Source organism: Rhea americana, unplaced genomic scaffold (assembly GCF_003343005.1).
Source record: "Rhea americana isolate MKP2758 unplaced genomic scaffold, rheAme1 scaffold_11, whole genome shotgun sequence".
Lineage (NCBI taxonomy): Eukaryota > Metazoa > Chordata > Aves > Rheiformes > Rheidae > Rhea > Rhea americana.
Window position 1 is genome coordinate 6,539,749 of NW_028185150.1, and position 12,544 is coordinate 6,552,292.

The 12,544-nt window shown below is 34.7% G+C and overlaps 1 protein-coding gene across 1 annotated transcript in view; it reads left to right on the forward strand.

The window, feature by feature from the left end:
• GNAQ (G protein subunit alpha q) overlaps positions 1-12,544 on the forward strand; it is a 129,508-nt gene that overhangs the window by 93,460 nt on the left and 23,504 nt on the right. Inside the window, exons 4-5 of the mRNA XM_085313528.1 lie at positions 8,748-8,876; positions 9,864-9,993. Coding sequence (XP_085169654.1) covers positions 8,748-8,876; positions 9,864-9,993 — 259 coding nt within the window. The remainder of the gene's footprint in view (positions 1-8,747; positions 8,877-9,863; positions 9,994-12,544) is intronic.

A 12,544-nucleotide genomic window follows, 5' to 3' on the forward strand; every position in this document is an offset into this window, starting at 1 on the left:
GTAATTTCTAGACTCTTATCTGTGGTAAAGTGAGGTGCACATCAGGTAAATAGAGATTATTCACTTTCCATATACATTACCGGGCAACTTATCCGCTTATTTACCACTAAACCACTTCCCTTTATGGCTTCAAAGATACTATTCGCAGTATGAGACAGATGGAAATGAACACTACCATGCCTGAAATAATAGCTGTGAGAGATGAGATCTTTTTCTTCCTCTTTCCCATAGAGGGTGTTAAGACCTTTAGCCAAGTGAGAACAAGTTGCCAGTCAGGAGCATGACTGTATCATGGCTTTTCAAAGCCTGAAGGAAAGGGAGGCAACAATCGTGCCAAGAAGAGATATTTGTTAGAAGTAATATTTCACTTTTATGTTGCAACCTGCAGCATTAGGGTTATAACCAGAGTTTGTAGAGGCTCATCACCTTTTTTTTCCACAGCATAACAAGAGTTCCTCCCCTTACTAAAGAAAAAGTAGAAATTCTTTAGAGTTTAACTGAAAATTTCCTATTACGGAAGAATTATGTCATTGTGTACCCGCAGCTAAGGATTTTCCACATCCTACACAAGCAATGTTAATAATACCTGTTTAGCTTCCTTTCTATAGCTACATTTTATAATGTTTCAGGTAATTAAATATAATTCTCTCCCAAGTCCCTACCCACTTCATCTATGCCTGGCAATGTTTTAAAGTGTTTTAAAGTGCATTACTTTGTTAGTCATACATGTAGAGAATCCATCAGACTTTGGTTTCTGCATTTGCCGCTAACTTTAACAATCTAGTTTTGAGCTCCTTTGTTATTGTATGATAACACAGCTGTTCATATACAGTCATGTGAGCTGACGTAGCTGGACAGTTAATACATAAAAGCCAGTAGTTTCCTTTGTAAGAAGTGATGCAGAGCTCCAAGGTGTGTGACTTCCAGGACATCTTCAGAATATCGCTGATAGTTAGCAGGGAATAAAAGAGATTACTGTGGGTGATGTCTGCTCATTAATGTTCACGTGTCATCTTTCACCAGAATATTATATTAACTGTAGTGCTTTGGTCAGATAGTAATTTTTGTATGGTAGTATGCGATTAGAGTTTTAAGTCCCCTGTAGCTGAAGCTGAACAATTAGTTCTTTCATATCTATCCTGTAAAGGTAACATTTTGCTTCCATGTTCCACGTCAGAAACAGATGCATTTCAGTGGAGTTGACTTTGTGCTAAACAGAATGTGCTTAGTGACCCTCAAAGGTAAAGATCCATATATGAATATGAGTTATTGCTCCACAGTTTACTGTGTTAGCTCTATTGCCTCTGGTGATCAGAACATAAATTCTTTTGTTTCATGAGGCTCTAGGGAATTCTTAGGGCATCCCATGTTTGTATGAGATCTCCAGAAGGAGTATTATTGTAATTTTTGCAGGAGTCTATGGAAGACAGAGAACTGGTAAGCTGCTAGCTCATGTTAATGGTGTAACAAATTATAAAGTGAAACAGTTAGCTATCTGTGAGAAGATCAAATTCTCATATACACAACCATACTATTATTTAATAAACACTTTTATATTGGTCTTTATTTTTTTCATTACTTTCTTTCTGAATATACTTGAATATTTGTATTTTTATGTTGCAGAATAGTAGATTCTGGTTTTATGTATTCACAATTTGCACAACCTTATTTGCAGATAGTTTAAAATAAAACAAAAACAGCAAATAAAAATGACAGATCTTTACCACGTGAAACAATCTAAGATAAAGTAGAGCAGAAGAAGTCTGTTTACCCTATCTTATACAACAGACATACTCCCCAAATATGAGAGGAAGGTCTAAAGAAAGATGGGACATAAAATGTGCTGCATACCATATTCATGCATCCTACAGAGAAAATGAAAATTAAGCAGCTAAACTACAGAAATTCAGGAAGGGAAAATATACAGCTCGTATTTCTTTTGGGATCCCTGTGTTAGAGCAATACTGAATATGCTTTAAATATCTGTATATCTTTTAACCACATTTCCCTTAAATTTTGAGAAGTTTGCACAAGCATTTTTAGATTTGATGACTTGCTTTTTCAGTGTGCTGCAAATGTTGGTCTTTAGCTTTGTAGGAATTCTAAATTAAGAGGGGCATTGGATTGGATGATAAGGTTGGGTTTGAATGGCCTAAGAATAAAAAGAACATAGTGTAGTCTTCTTTCCACCTCCAACCTTTCTTTCCACCTCACTGCAAAAATCTAAGATATACTGTATTTACTATAGACTATGATTAGATAATCCTAGAAATGGATAAACATGTCTCAACTTTTTGCCAATGGTATAGAGACTCAGAAACACAGACGTCTGTGGAAATTCTGAAAATGTGGTCAATACTTGTTTACGTTTAGCTTTGTTCAAGGCTTGTGTTAGTACACTGAAAATTGATTCCATTTGCTGTGTTGCATGTTACCAAGACGAACTTGTCTCAGTTACTCTGGCAACTCTGTGAGTAGGAAAAATCCTGCTAAAACAGCTTTAACATTTTGTTTATGAGGAGACAAAAAAGTTATATGTAGTTTCAAAAAATGCATGTTTCAAAGCCCTTTCAAAGCTTCCTGTTTTCCACCACAAGGTCAAAATTAGTGCCAGTTTAGGAAGGTCTCATCAGCCATTTCAATTTTTTTCAAAAAGAAAAAGAGACAACAACCCAGTATCAGGATAACACCACCCAAATCCAGAACATCCAGGCCCCAAAGGACAGAAATGTAGCAAATCTAATTAAATAGTTAGCTTAAGGAGCCTTAGTCATAGGTTTTGATTAGCGTTTTATTTTTGCATGTACTGTCACTATATGTGTATGAGCAAACTTTATAGTTTCTTGGGGTTTTGTCCCTGTTTCCTTGTAGAATTATTCTCCCCATATATATTAAGAAAAAGTCTCATCATTTGGTGACTATGTTGTAACGAGTCATTTTTACTAGTTTTGTTAGWAAATCCTAGTAATAAAAATAAAAGTAGATCATTTATTAGTGTCAATAATTAAATTAGGYTGTATATTAAGTTCAGGTTAGAATTACAGAAATTCTGATGGAATTGTTCCCAAGGAAGTGCTACTGTATGACTCGATTACTTGCAACATAAATCTGATCTCAGAGCTGTGGAAAAAGAGTAATTTATAGTTGGAGGGATGTGCTTGGCCCATGTTTGTTCATTTTGAAATTGTTAAAAAAATTCATTCAAAGTGAATTCAGATAAATTTTGATAGTCCTTCTTCACTGGTACCTTTGCAAGGGTATCATTAGCACATGGTAGCTTCCTCGAAGGCTGGCTGCCATTTCAGCCCTTGCCATAGAGAATATACAATTCTTTAAAAATAAGTGCTTCATTCAGCACTGACTGAGAAACAAAAGGTTCTCACTGCTGCTGGTCTGTGTGCAGATCGCAAGTGTGCCGTGGTACCGTGGCAGCCTTCCCTGACGTCAGGACAGAGCTCCTGTCAGCAGCTTGTTACACGTACGTTACCATGGCAATGCACCTTCTGCCAGTTGCTATAGCAACCCTGCTGAAAATTACCTCAGCAGCCACTCAAATTCATTTTAAGAAAACTAATTATAGCTATAATTAACTTTTTAAACTCGGACTGTAYTATAAATTTACTCGGACCTATGTAAATTTTTTTAAGTAGTTTTGTGCAATTTTTCCAGTTTTTTTCTTTCATATAAAGCTTAGTTGAGTAAGTACCATTTCGGTGAGGGCCCACAGCTACAATATGTTTCATCAAAATAAGACATTTGCTAGCAGACAGTAAAAATAAATTAAGAGTGCCATGTAATTCTGATCTGAATTGTTTGCCTAGGCACTGCTAACTGCAGAACTGACTTCGTAGTAGTAACTGTGGTTTTCTGATTTTGGAATCTGCCACAAGTGGATATTCATAATATCCATAGCATTGTTATTATTTTAAATTTTGACATTAATAAATGAAGACAGTTTGACAGTTTGACATTTGACAGTTGTTGGCAACACTTTTATTTATTTTTCCTGTTAAAGTTCAAGTATATTTAAAGTCCTATGGTTTGCTTGCAAGACTGCATGGGTGTAGCAATTTCTTGTTAATACTGAAATGGCAGTTGTGTTACAAAAGCTAATTGCAGAATTTGTGTGTGCTTGCGTGCATGTGGTGAAGCTCCTGCAGACTTAATTAAAAAAAAAAAAAAAAAAAAGATTGTAAGTTAGGGCCTTATGCTAAAGTATCCTGTGCTTGCCTGTTAAGTGCTTAAAATTTTTGTACGTACCTAGAAGGACGAAGACTTGTTTGTCCACGTGAGTGAAGTGTTCAAATTTGCCACTAGTTTGATTAGGACTGCATTGGGTAAGTGCTTAAAAGCCCGGGGTCAGTCAGGTCATTAACAGGCAATGACTCAAAGAGAAAAATGAAAATCTTCACTTTCTGGAAGTACTGCTAAATTTTAGAGCTCCCTTTCAGTCTTCACCCAAAGCAGTGTGAATTCAGTGACTCTCAGGATATTTCACATAGTCCCTGGCATTCTGTTTGGGGGTCTTATAAATTGAAAGTCTTAAGTCCTCCACTGGTTGCAGAGACATCAGTGGAGGAGTCTGCTCCACTCTGCTTCCCTGCTGGTGGCTCACCTTCCTGCACTACAGCAGCGTGTGCCAATGCTCCTTTTCTCTGTTAGGCAAACAAGCTGGCTTAATTTGAACAAATTCAATAGTATTTCTTGATTGGTCCAAATCACTTGGAGAGAAGTAGGTTATGGAGCAATTGCACATGCAAAAGAGCCAGCAACTGGGGACAGACGGTGACCCTTGGACAGAGGTACAGTGACAAACAGCTGAAGTTGAGCTTCCTTCTGCGCAGTTGTAGTTCAAAAAAAATTACAGTTGCTTGTGTGTACTGCTGTTTTTATCTAAAGTTGCTACTTGGTAAATGATTTTTTTTATTTAGGTTTTGTCAGTTTAATAAGCAGTAGGATGCAAAGTCTGTGTATACAGTGCTGCCAATCCAGTGTACTGTATCACTTGTGTCTGGTGAATTTCTTTTTAACCTCAGCCTTCATATGAAAAAATGAAGGAAATTTTAACCATACTGGTATGAAGAAGAATTGAAAATATAAGTCGCTATTATTACAGTGAATTAAGCTACAATAAACTAGCTAGATGAACTTCTAAATGTTCTGTGGGGTTATGGTGACAGCTATATTAACAATATTTGAAAATGTAGCCTTAGCATATATTTAAATAATAATGTTATTCCCATGGTCTTTTCTTGAATACTTCTTCATTCGCTTACCTTCATTTACATATTACATATACCTTCTCATCATTTCAAAGTAGCCACTGTAGCAAACAACCAGATTTAAAAAATCAGTTCATCACCCTGTTCCTCCTAATRCAATCTGAAAATGTTTTCTTTGTGTTTGAGAAGAGAAATATATTGGGTTTTTTTGTGAATGCAGTTCCTGGGACATCAGAGTATACTGTTATGCAGATAATGCAAAAATCATAATAATGACATTGAACATTGATGTGTTGATTTGTTTTCTTTGGCATCTCGGGAAGACAGCACATGTCTAAGGAGAGAATTCATTTCTGTGACATAGCAAAATATTCAGATGTGTACTGGATGCAGTAGAGAAGAGGGGCATGTGTCAATCCCAGTAATACAAGGATAATGTATTCTACAATCAATTGTGCTAGTCTGTACTTGAGGAAACATGAGTTTTGTAAAGAGATACAAGGAGATTTTAGAAGTGTCTTGAAAGGAACTTTGTGTTGTTGCTACAGGCAAAGTTTTCAGTATGATTTTCAGAAACATGTTTAATAGATACTTTAATAGTTTAAGTGATAGAAGAATGTGAAGTTATATGTACTAATATGGTTACAGGAAATATGGCTGATCTTCATCAAAACTCTGAAAGTAATTGAACAGAAAATACAGTCACATGACAAAAGTCAAAATAAATAAATCTCTATTCATTTGCTCCAGAGCAAGACTGTACAAACTGCATCAAAACCTGAATTTCAGCACTACTGTTCTTCAACAGGAATGTTAAAAAAAACCTATAAAGATAAAACAAAAGAAAACTTAGAGGAAAAAGCTGCTTTTTATTTTAAAATAATTTCATTGAGTATTTGCCCCATGCTCAAGTAAAAGCAAGATTATGCAACTAAAACCTAGGTAGTCGGTTTTCATTTAAAAAATAAATACAGTGATATGTGTATGTCTATTAAGTGTTAAGTTAGAAAGAATGTGGCAGAGGCTAATGTCATCTTGAAACAAAAAGAAGTTGCATATGATATATTCTAAATTGTTTTTCTTGGTTTACAGATACTGATTATGACTTGTTGATAATACAGATTTTAACAAATTTTGTGCATGTTGCTTTTAATGGTTTTGACATTGCGTCCTTGATTCTGGTTTTGAATGCATAATTTAGGAGATTTCTTAGAAAGCTCTGCATCATTAGATCTCATAAGGGAAGATACTGAAGACACTCCAGAGAAAGAAATGGGACTGTGTAGGGGTGTGTAAACTCTCTTGTGGTCTGTATAAGCTCTCTGGGGTGAAATGAGTAAGAATTTCTATTTAGCACATGTGTAAGAGCAGAACTTGAGTAGGCTTGCATGAGAATGAGGAAAAGGTAYGTATTTTTGAAGGATAGGTTAATATTTCTTGATCTTAATAGCATCAGTGTTTTGTGGTAGGACAGAAAAATCCCCATCTGCCCTTTAAACAGTAACACAAATGAGACATGACTGTTTAACAGTGTCCTGTTAAATGATTGCCCTTCTAAAATCCATCAGATATGTACTATTGCATATCTTGTCCACTGTGTTTGCAGTGTAGTGGTACAATAACCAGGCTCATGCACTGGAGACTGCAGCTGAAGTTTTTCTAGGGAGCGCAACAAGATGATTGTATGGATGACCTCCCCCTACAAGTTCATTCTCTTAAAATACTCCTGCTCTTCTGAGTACCACTGTAGTATGTAATGACCCACAATGCTTCTTTGCATGTTTTAATTTTTTTTACCCAAACCAAAACCTTATCTTTTGTTGGAATGAGAGAGGAAAAGAGACTAGTTAGTGTTTCAGAATTTTTGTGGGTTTCGTGTTGTGGCAGTTATGGATTTTGTTCATTTGTTGTTGCTTTTTTTCCCCAACAGATTAATGGTCAGCTTGTCCACTCTGTCTTTTGTGTGAAATGCTGTGATTCTCAAGGTCTTTTTACTGTTAACAGAAACTAGTTAGTGTTTTGAAAAAATATTTTCAGAGTAGTGGCTTCTGAATATGATAATGTGTCTTAGATATGTGATTAAATGCATCTTTCTAAATAAGTGTAATTTTCTCACATTCAGCATTTACTCTCAGCTTAATCTTTCATGAATAAAATCATAGTGAGGAAAATCTGATAATATTTTTGGCTCCCTCATAGATATAACAAATTAATTCATCTGTATTTTTACTTTGTTTCTGTCATTGTTCATAGTAAGTTACTTTCTCTATTTCATAGCAAATTATTCAGAGCATCTAGAAGTAGTCTAATTATTCCTTGTGTGGCTTTATTTAAAAAAGAGCACCTTGAATAATAACCATGAAGAAAAGAACATATTCATAGCTTCAAATACATAGCGATTTGAGAATTTTCAGGGAGTCCATTGCTGCTTCCCTTGGAGTGAGTCAGGCCAGCCTTAGATTATTTTATCTTGTCAATGCCTGACTCTGACCAAATACTTGTTCTTGTGCTTGAAAGTAGCCAAATGCACCAAAACTTCATTTTCTGCAGCAGTCTTTTTCTCAGACAGTGTTCCCCGGGAAGACCGCAAACTATCTGGTGCACTAAATTCATGTGACATACAGTGCCTGGATTCAAACAGGTTGTCAGAGGTGGCTATGTTGCCCCTGTCTTTTGAAGCCTCACTTTCACAAAAGTTCATTAAAACCTCCAATACTCTGCTGTTTTATAGTTGAAAAACACAAGTAAACAATAGCAGAATTRTGTGCTGTAGCTAACAAGCCCTTACAAGCAATTTTATTGCAGTTTCAGATTATTTTAGAATTACAGTGATGTATTTCATGTGCTACAGGCCTATTAACTTGATCAGAAGTTTCAGTCCAGATACAGGAATATCAGGTGCCAGAGATCCAAACAGATGATCATAATGCTCTGTTCTGATAACAAGATCTAGAATTTTTTTTAATTTGTCAGTGGATGGGGGATTTTGCTTTATGTATTTATATACATATATATATCCAAAGASTGCTGTTTATCCTCCTACCATTTTGTAACTGATAATGATTTCAGCTAAATTAGCTAAGTATTATTTGGGAGATTTTTGTTCATCTGTTCATATCTGTGCAGACATTGCAGAGTGAATATCAAGAAATACATCACAGATTTAGATAAAATGTGCCATTTTATTTCTTACACCTTTTTTCCTATTATTTGTCTTTAAATTATCCAGAATTGAGTAGTTGAAAAACTTCAATCTTCATGAAAGCCAAGAGAATCTGTATGAGAAACAGAATAATCATGCTACAGCTTTGTAGAGTTTATTTGAAGCTAGGAAAAAATACAGGAAGGAAAAAAGGAGCACACCTTTATACTTCCTCCCRTCTTTTATGCTGACAGTGCTCTTTTTATTGCTGCCCTTCTTCCTATCCCACACCCCATTTCCTTTCCCAGCTCCTCCCTGCTCTTTTCCTTACTGGGATTATGGTGTCACTGTACTGCATTTCTGTTGTTTCTCCTTGTCTGCAGCTATCTTAACGACTTGGACCGCATCGCAGATCCAGCCTACCTGCCAACTCAGCAAGATGTGCTTAGAGTTCGAGTCCCAACAACTGGGATTATTGAATATCCATTTGACTTACAAAGTGTCATTTTCAGGTAGAAAAATGTTTGTGAAACCTATTTCTTTTGTTTCTTTTGTTTCTTTTTACATTAGTAATACCTTACAAATTATCCAGTATTTTTTAATTTTGAGCTTGGTCATACTATTTTTGTGGTATTGTCCACATATGTTTAGCAACTGATGTTACAGATATCAAGAGGATGAAAGACAAAGAAACTTATCTTTTTCTAATTGTATATTATGAATGAAAAAAATGTAATTCATTTTTCCAAAAAATGATTGTGTGAAATTTTCTTAATAAGAATAATCTGTGTCTTCCTAATTCATGTAAATTATTAAATACAAAAGTATAACTAATGTACTTGATCTTTAGAGAGAAATGTCATTTTGCAAGTTTAATATCACTCCTACAAATATTTTTCCTCATAGCTCATTTTGAGTGCAATTACAGTTGCTTTAAAAAATAACTATGCAGTTACAACTGCAAACTGCAGTTGCAGAAATACAGGACACCTGCGTGTCTAGTAACACTGAGATGCATAATGAATTGGGAGCACATACTGCCAGCAAATCTGAATTTTTATTTTGGTTATTAACAACGCTAGTAAATACRTATTTTATTCTGGTTATATGCTTAAAAATTGGACAGCCTTAACAAGTTGAGAACTTTGCTGATCTCTTGGAAGAAAGGCAGACCACCAACTGGTCTACACACACGTTTTTTTGCTGAATATACAGAGCAGAATTTTACACCATTCTAAAATCGTGATTAAGAAATATTGATGGCTTTGATATCCATAATAATTTAAATTCAGAAAGCACATAAAATAAAAAAGCAAATGCAGTAATGTTATTGCTTACAACACATTCCATTGATCTTAAATACAAATGGAAAAATTACTAAGGTAAACAGACCAACTTTGTTTTCAGCTAAATTCTTGAATTTGGTTTCTGTATGTGCATATGGATGTTTATCTGTTAAGCTATTCATGGAGTTGATGCAGTTGTTGTTAATATTGCAGAATGGTGGATGTAGGAGGCCAGCGATCAGAAAGAAGAAAATGGATACATTGCTTTGAAAATGTCACATCTATCATGTTCCTAGTAGCCCTTAGTGAATATGATCAAGTGCTTGTGGAGTCAGACAATGAGGTAAGCAAGCATAAGCCTAAAGCAATGTTTTCAAAGAAAAAATTAATTTCATTAAAATTCAGTTTAAATTTAAAATATTATAAAGAATTGATTTAAAATGAGTTTTTAGAGAACTTTGGTAGAAGTTTGTGTGTTTTCACATAATTATTTCGAGATTCAGTTTGGTAGACCAAAATGATAGAATGAAAACTCAATGCTAAACAGCAGAACTTAAAGTTACTAGTTCTTCTGAGACATTTTCAAAGCCAACTTGATTGTCTGGTCTTGAATGTTTTCCAAATGTGTCTACCAGCRTCTTACACAGCTACATGGAGTATAAGATACTACAGTGATCAAGAGGCTAAGCCTGAAAGCCTGAAAAAGTACTGCACAAAATGATCTTCTGCAAGGAGCACTGGTGGAATCAACTTTATGCTAAAGTGGAATATAGTTGATTATAGAAAAATGTTCTTACTGTAACTGTTGGTACATTTAGTGTTGAGCAGCAGAGTCATGAAAGTAGGGCTTGGATGCTTTGAGTGCTTGCAAGGTTCTTATGGTTTGTACCAGGCAGTGGGAAAAAAAAATTCATAGGTTCTTTGCAGACAATAGAACAAACACTGAAGATTTGGAATTTGTATTGGTTTATACATTCTGCTTGTGTTGTTATTTCAAAGAATAAAAGAAGTAAGAAAATGATGGATGGTGATGTATGAACTAAGCAGCCAAAGCAGGCTAGTAGCCAGGACTTGGTATATGGTTTACAGAGTAAACAGATTATCTAATTTTTAGATTTCTTTTTTCTTCTTGAAGACTATTCTAGTTATTTATTAATCTTACATGAGTTATTCACCAACATTGTTTTATACTGGTCTTTCTACACTCATTTACAAAAATCAGATAAAAAAGAGTTTTTTAATGTTCTTCCTTCTTCTGCATACATGTTGATTTCACCATTGAAAGAGAATGGATGAGGTAGCAAGCCCTGGGCACTCATGATTGTATACTCAATGTTCTTAAGTACTAATTTTTTTAATACTGAAACTCCGAAATCCTTTAGATTTACACTCTTTCCGTGAAAGAAAAAAATCTTACTACCTATTTGAATCTTCTTCATTTCCTTGAAAAGCATGGCTGTTACAGAGAAGAAATTTTCAGTTACTTATACAGTAAATACATCTCAGTCTGTTTATTTTTGAATTCTTTTAACTTGGCAAATGTCCAAAAATTTTTATTTTGTCTTTTAAAATATGTATCTTTGATATAATGTTGATTATTTTTCCCAGTGTAATGACTTAACAGAACCATACTAGCAGTGTTGTGTTTTTAACTAGAGTTCAAGTATAGACCTCAGAGTAGAACATGAATGACACAAAAGAAAAAAAGAGTACAAAAAGCTTATATTATACCATACATACTACTTTAGGGAATTGAGAGGACATTTATACTCTTCTGGAGATGAATTTCAGACTGAAATATGTGATCTAACCAGGCTTGGTCTTTGTAAATCTTTTTGTATTGTGGTAGACATGAATAAAAATACATTGAATTAGTCTTTTTATGGTTAAGGAGTTTAAACAGAAACCTCACTTTCACAATTTTGCATCTGTGTTAGTTTGTTAAATTATTTATAACTTGGCCATAGTAACAGTTTTTATGGGAGATAGTGGTTCACTTGAATCTAATATGAGGGACATCCCTTACAGTGAAAGTTGATTAATAATGCATGCCAACCTCTGTTTTAAGGGAAGAAAGCATGACTGAATTTAATTTGGTTGGTAGTAGGAGGCTGAATGAAAAACCTGTTGGTTTATCTTTGAATGAAAAACCTATGGATTTTTACTGCAGACTGTCTACATGAGTTTTGAGAGGTAAATCTAGTCTGATTTTTATATATCAATATAAAGTACAGTAAAAAAGATACTGTTTTATAATATACAATRCTGAACTCAAAGCTGTATTTACAGAGAGGGATAATCTTAAACTGAATGGTCGACATTTTGGCATAGTGATCCAATCTACCCTAAYGTGAGCTCTTGCAAATTTGGAAGCTAGACATGCATAGATAAAAAGAGGATTCAGTCAGACTTGGCTCACTTAAAGCCAAGTCAGAAATGTCTGGTTCTGTGTTTTTCTACTTTGCGTTATTCTTTCGTAGCCACAGAATCAACACATAAGTATGAAGACATTTTAATTATACAAGTCAAAACGAAATACATTGGAAATCTCAGAGAACAAAATTAGTTACAGTAGTTCTCAAATACTGTTCTAACTAACCAAAATAGTCTTTCAAACTTTCTGAAGTTAACTATTTATTACTCTGTTCATCCTTTATAAACAAATGGAAGGATTTGTCTTTACGAGAAAATTTAACATGCTCTGCTTCTCTATTAAGTATATCCTATTCTAAGTAGGTGGCTTGTCCAAACTTTTGCTCTCATTGGTCAGATAACTTTAATTTGCAGATTATGACTTAGAGTGTCACTGGTTCTTCAGGAGATGGAGCAATATCCTCCTTGGGTGACTCATTCAGAGTATACAGTCTTGCCTTGTGTTCCATCAGCCAAAAGGG